This window comes from Suricata suricatta, chromosome 12 (assembly GCF_006229205.1).
Source record: "Suricata suricatta isolate VVHF042 chromosome 12, meerkat_22Aug2017_6uvM2_HiC, whole genome shotgun sequence".
Lineage (NCBI taxonomy): Eukaryota > Metazoa > Chordata > Mammalia > Carnivora > Herpestidae > Suricata > Suricata suricatta.
The window spans coordinates 102,738,926-102,745,549 of NC_043711.1; the positions used below are offsets into that span (position 1 = coordinate 102,738,926).

At 55.0% G+C, this 6,624-nt stretch overlaps 1 protein-coding gene across 1 annotated transcript in view; it reads left to right on the forward strand.

The window, feature by feature from the left end:
- The window catches only part of EDN3 (endothelin 3), a 30,319-nt gene that overhangs the window by 17,183 nt on the left and 6,512 nt on the right, over window positions 1-6,624 (forward strand). The window contains exons 5-6 of the mRNA XM_029917983.1: window positions 4,335-4,554; window positions 6,161-6,286. Of these exons, the coding sequence (XP_029773843.1) occupies window positions 4,335-4,554; window positions 6,161-6,286 (346 nt within the window). The remainder of the gene's footprint in view (window positions 1-4,334; window positions 4,555-6,160; window positions 6,287-6,624) is intronic.

The window sequence follows — 6,624 nt, forward strand, 5'->3', positions numbered from 1 at the left end:
CATCCCCCCAACATGTGGTCTTACCCCCATCCCCCAACATGTGGTCGTGACTGCCCATCCTCCTACACGTGGTCTTTACTGCCCCAACCCCAACGTTTTCTTGTCTTCAGCAGCTGATTCTGGATGGAGGGCACACGCCCTCCACGTCCTCCAGTCAGGCTTGCGATTTTTTCTTTAACCTGCTCATCTTTTGTCAGAGATTGAGCAGGTTGCCTGCAGCCAGACTCGGTTTACTTGTCACTCTGTCAATCTGAAATTGTTATTAATGGCTCGCCTACGCGTGTGCAATGGGACAGTAATTTATGTCCATAATAATAGCCTGGAGGTGGCTTGGGTTCCTACAGGGACTGATCAAAGGAAGATGAAAGCCCGCTCGGTGTACAGGAGGCTTTCCAAACCGGTGGCAGTCGCTCCTAGTCGTCCGGAGAGATGGCAGCATCCGTAGCCCAGGCGGAGGGGAGGGGGCGGGCGAGGCCCCAGGAGGGCGTGAGTCAGGCCCCATCTGGTCCCGGCTTCGCCTCTTCGCGCTCCGCCTTGTTCTCTCTTCCTCGCCCCACACGCCTCTCAGCGAGGACGGGCTGTGATTAAAACCATCCATCCTTCACATCATTTATTCACTCACTCGTGCGTTCATCGGCGAGGATGCGGTGCACCTGTGACACGCCGGGCCGTGTTCTGGAAGGCGGGGACGCGGGCGGGAGCAGGGCTGGGGGGCTGCGTCTGTGGGCCTTAACCAGTGCTGGGAGCTGACCGCAGACAAACAGTGGTCCCCCCTGCCCCGCGGGGGCTTCGTTCCAGAGCCCTCAGGGGACGCCTGCGGCCACGGACACACCCACATGTACCGTGTTTTTACCTCCACACACACACACACAAGGACGTCGCACTGATAAATCAGGCACAGGGAGAGAATAACTATGATCACTGGCAATCACGGAGGACAAGTATGGCAGGGTCTCCAGTAATAAAAGTTACGTGAGTGTGCTCTCTCTGTCTCTCTCAAAACACTTGGTTTGTACTCACCCCCTTGTGACGAGGGGAGGTGGGAAATGCTGTGTCAAGAGATGAGTGAGCTGCACACACAGGCCTGTGACACGGCACGAGGCTGCTGTTGACCTTCTGACGCTGTGTTGGAAGGAGGAGCTCTGCTTCCAGGCGTGGCTGACTGCGGGTACCAGAACCTCAGATAAGAGGGGACCGCTGCATGTGAAATCCTAGAAGACGCGGTATGATGGAGAACAGGAGAGCAGGGTCGGTATAGGAAGCGCTGGGGGTGTGGGTTACAGTTTGGGGTCCGGTGGACAGGGCCGTCTCCTCGGTGTAAAGACGGGCAGGAAGTCAGGGGGCGAGCCAGGGGGATGATGGAGGGGAAGAGATTTCAGAAAGGGCGAACAGTAAGTACAAAGGTCCTGTGGTAGGAATATGCTAGGCCTGTTCAAGGAAGGCCAGGGAGCCCTGCACGGAAAACGCACGAGGTTGCTTTTGCTGTCCATGTTCTTGCTGTTCTGGTGACTGTCCAGGAGATGAGGAAGCACGCACAGGTGTCCCCACTGGGGCCTGGACAGGTGGCTCTTCTAGGTCTTCCCCATTCATGTAAAGCTCCTGTCAGAAGTTTTACTTGGAAAGAACAGTCTTTTCTTATACGCCACGGTCCCTTCTCTCTTGCCAGACTCCAGTTAATAATTCCCAGATTCACATTCTCAGATTGGAAGCCGCGCCGTCCTGAGCTTGTGATCATCCCAGTCGGGACCAGGCTGCGGGGCACCTCCCAGCAGCCACCTCTGCTGGTGGGATTGATTCACACCTTCCCGGGGGGGATGGCAGGCTCTGAAATTGCCAAGAAGCGCTGGTGAGAAGGGGCTCGAGAGAGAGCTGAGAGATGTCCCCCTTCCCAGCCGGTAAGAGCTCTCCTTCGTAACGAACACCTTTTTCTCTTCTGCCCGTTTCTCCAAGATAGGCTGGCGTCCAGGACCGACCCAGCGCGCGGGCCGTAGGCCTCCGGTGTCTGGTGCTTGCCCGGCAGCGGGCCTCCCGCACCCCGCCTGCCGCTCCGCTGTGTCGGGAGCCCCCGCGGAAGCAGGCCAGCAGCACCCCATTTCTGGGGTCCCTCACTTCCCGCTCCTTCCCGGTTCACATTCCTAACCTCTTGGAGGGCCAGCAATGAGTTTTGCCTGGTGGTGGTGGGGGGAACCTCGCTCCGAGGGTCCACACCTAACAGTACACCCTACCCCAAGAATGCTCCAGTCCCCACGACCCGGTTTCTCTAATGGGTAAAATGATCCCAGATGTGCCCAGAGCCTGACGCCCACGGCTTGGGTTTCATGCAGGAAATTGTTTTTGGAGCGCTGCGGCACGTCGGGAAGCCACTTGCTGGCGTTGACTTCTCTTGGAGGGTAAGGGGGCTCCAAGCTGACTTTGCAGATGTGAACACGTGTCCCCTTGGGACCGATGCCGAGGGAGCCGCGCCGTGGGCCAGCGAGCGCTCCAGGCCTCGGCTCCGAGGGCGGATCGCAGCTTTGCAGGCGTTGAGGACTTTAAAGCTTCTAGCAGGATTTACACAGCGACTGCCAGCTGTGTGTGGTGCCCACCAAAGGAATGCATCTTTGAGAAAGAGAGAAAAGAGAAAAAAGAAACCTTGGTGTTTGGGACGAGGAAAGGAGGAAACGGGTGGCTGGGGGCCTCGGACCGGGAGCCCGCCTCGACCAGGTGACTCTGAGCCCTCTGCGGACGGCCGGTCAGGCCAGGGCACCGCAGGCCTTCCTCTCAGAGAGCCGCGGTGAAGGCAGCTGGCCGCCACTCCAGGCTATTTGGGCAAATGTTCACTTTCATGAATAAATGTGGGTCTTTGGGGAATGGCTTCAAAGCAAGCCACAAAAGCAAACTCTTTGTAAATTATGTAAATTCCTATTTATCTGTGTAATTGGCAATCTCGGGGGATTGCAGTGCCCCGCAGGTCACGATCTGGCTCAGCGGTGGCCCGCAGCTACGGGTGCATATCGGACACGGTGATGCGGACGCCTCTCCCCCACCCCCGCCCCCGCCCCCAGCAGGCAGAGAGGTGACGACCCACACGTGAGGCATGCCCAGGTCACCAAGTGGAGAAATTGAAGGTGGTGAGTGACAGAGCACTGGCCTTGACCAAATTAAATTCTCCACAAGCATTTCATGAGCTCTTCCAGGCCCCGAAGTGAGGACCTATCCTGAGGAGACCGAGGTTTGCTAGCAGGAACGCGCACAGTTTGGAGAAGGAATTATTTATTGTGAAACTCTTCTTTATTTCGATTCCTCTATGTGGATCTGTTCAAAGCACAGCCACTGTGTATATATAGATAGATAGATTTTAAGTTGTGTTCTGGATCCAAACGCATATTCCTTAGAGTTTGAATTACATTTTTAAAACACATATGCACTGTTTGGCTCTGTGGCAAGATGGTATGTTGGAGAGAAATTCATTCGTTGTACTAACACTCAGAAAATACTGTCAAATGCATAATAAAAAAAACCTACACGTTTGCTCTGATTTGTGGGTTTTTCTTGCTGGTGTTATACGCATCGTTATGCGCTAACTTTTCATGGACCTCTGGAGAGGACGGAGGGGGTTCTGGTCCAGGAAGTAGAATCCATCCAAAGTCAATTATGGAGGGAGGTGAACACAGAGCCGCTTGGATTGTAGGGAAGGAGCGGGATTTGGGGACCATCCGAGGAAGACAAACAACTCAAGGTGGTTTTGGAGGAGAGCGATCTGGGGAGAGAATTGGCTCCTTCCCATGCGCCCGGAGCGCTGTCCACGGAAGTGCCCGGACAGGAGTCTGGGGACAGAGCGGTCACAGTCGTCGACCTGCGGTTGACCTTCTGCCTCCTCAGACGGGCATTTTCTTTTGCTTTGCTGCTTACGGTTCCTGGGAATTAACTAGTAGCCTCAAGCGACCACATTCTGTTTCATCTCCTCCATAAACTGCAATGGTTTTAAGCCTTTAGGACCACAAGGGCGTGTTGGGGGTGGGTAGGTGTGGGGTCGGAGGTATCAGGCAGGATTGGGTTTCCTTCATTTTCTTGTCCCCTTCCCCTCCTTCCTCTCCTTCTTCCTGTTTCCTCTCTTTTGCATCGAGGACTAGAGCAGGGATTGGACAGACGCTCCGCTAAAAGACAATGAGAAACCCATTATTCTGAGTGGGTCTGATCACATCCAGTCCAAGAAAACCCAAGAGCCTCTCGATTTAATTAAACTCATGTCAGGGAAGTTTGACTTGGATGAGCTGGTGGCGACAGCACTAATTTTTTCCGCAGGATGTGACGCGGCACAGGGGAAGCTGCTAGGGCCCACGGTGGCACTGCAGACCCAGCCGGAAGGAGGGGGCCATTCAGGATCTGGGAACCATTGAGTCCCGGCCTGACCGAAGCTCCTGGGATCGGAGTGGAAGAAGAGAGGGGGAGTCCACAGAGTGGGGAGTGGGGCCGGCTACGGGGGTGCGCGGGGCCCTCTGCGGGGAGCGGATGCAGGGCTCCGAGTTCAAAAGTGCAGGGATTTCTGGACCGAGACAGCAGGGCACCAGCCGGGTAAGGGCCGTCCCCACCAGCAGGAAGGGCAGTTGTATTTGGAGAGCTGGCTTTGCCACCAAATCGTCAAAGGGCCCAGCCTTAAACTGGGCCTCAGTTTCCTCGTTTATAAAATGGGTACGGTAGAACCAGTCTGCCTACCTCGTTGCTTTATCCAGAGGTCCACTGAGAGAAACAAGCTATGTAACAAAGTGTTTAAATTTTTATTTTTTTGAATATTTATTTTGAGAGAAAAAGATACGGAGGGCACGTGTGTAAGTCAGAGAGAGGAAGAGAGAACCCCACGCAGACTCCAAGCTGTCAGCACAGATCCTGATGTGGGGCTTGATCCCACGAACCGTGAGATCATAACCTGAGCTGAGATCAAGAGTCGGACGCTTAACGGACTGAGCCACCCAGATGCCCTTAGAAATTTTTTTAATCCTAAACTCGCATGAAGCATAAAATACAGTCTCCAGGTCTTCAGAGTTTGATCTGAATTAGTCACCAGCTCCTATTTTTTACAAAAAGTTTCTTATAGAAGCACATCTTTGAATTCAGACTGTTTTTCAAAGTAATAGAATTTGATTTATAGAAATTGTCAAGGTAGTTGATTTCCTCCCCCCAGAAGATATATATTCTCTAAATCCCCAGATTCTTAAGTATCTCACAGCTTAAGCAAATCACTTACCTGTTATTCAGACCATTATAACCCTCCGTGGGTCCTTCAGTCAGTGACTATGCAATTTCTTGTTTCTTTGCCGGCAGGAACGCTCAGAATTATTGAGATCTGAGTGGTATTTAGTGCCGGGAAATTTAAGAATTAGTAACCGTCAGGGGCCAGAATGAATGAATGCGACTACGCTTCTGCCAGGCGTGTGTCATTAATCCTCCCAGCGTTCCCGGACGATGTCTAAGTGACAACAGGTGAGGTGATAAATGGACCTCAGTAGAAGGCACTCAACAGGTGTGTGTAATGCCTTGGGCCGCAGTGAGATGAGAAGGGGAGGTGTTGGCCCGGCCTGGGGGTGGAAGGAAGACTTCCCGGAGGAGGGAAGAGTCAGCCAAGCCCTGAGACCAAGGAAGGGCGCCCCCAGGTAAGGGGCGGAGCCGCGCAGAGGCTAGGAGGAGTCGGTGGGGGTGGGGGGGGCTCGGGAAGGCGCAGGAGCCCTGGCTGTAGGTGGGGGAGGGGAGCAGGCCTGGCGGGAAGAGAGGGAGGGAGGGACTTGCGGCCACGTTCTCCACCCAAGGAACCAAAGCCCACTGTGATCACCTCCGTGTCCCTGAAACGCGTGGGGTCGGACAGCCTCTGCCTCGGAAACAGGGGACAGTCTTGTAAGACAGGAACCTGTCCGCGTTGAGGAGGTTTGGGCTCTGCTGTTTTGAGACACTCCCTGAGCTTACACCTCGTGACACGGAAGGGGCCCCTCACTAAAGAGGGCCCGGAACTGGAACCGGACACTTTGTGCCTCCCCGAGGCCTGGGCGCACACAGTGGGTGTTCATCGCAGACCGCAGTAGGCTCGCAGTAAACGCCCATGGAAATTTCGAGGCCCAGAGGGCAGGGCTCTGCGGAGGGCTGGAGGGCACGTGTCTCTGGCTCTGCGGCCGCACGCGTCTGCGGCCAGAACGCTGCCACCCTGACCGCCACCATCAATAATCCGTGGATGAAGGAAAACCTCACGCCCAAGGACAGTCGGTCGGGGGACCTGGCCGGTGGGACCCCCCTTGCCGACCCCGGAGCAGACAGCGCGGTGAGTCGTGAATTTCCTGCATCTCTGTCCTGGGAATGTCTTCACTCTGATGTTTATCAGTGCTCGTTTGCGGGATGGGCGGCTACTAGGTTGACAGCTGTGACCCCTCGGCCGTTTGGGGACGCTCATTGTCTCCTGACTTCAGGCACGGCCGGCTCGACGTCCTGGCCTAGAACCCCGCTTCTCCCTGTGCAGACGATTCACCTCTTCTCTCTGAGGGGTCAGGACTCGCCTCTTTATCCTCGATGCCGTGTGGTTTCAGTCACAAGTCTACGTGGGCATGTTCATTTCCTCCGTTTACAGCAGTTAGCAGGACTTGACCGGAGAGAGAGAGAGAG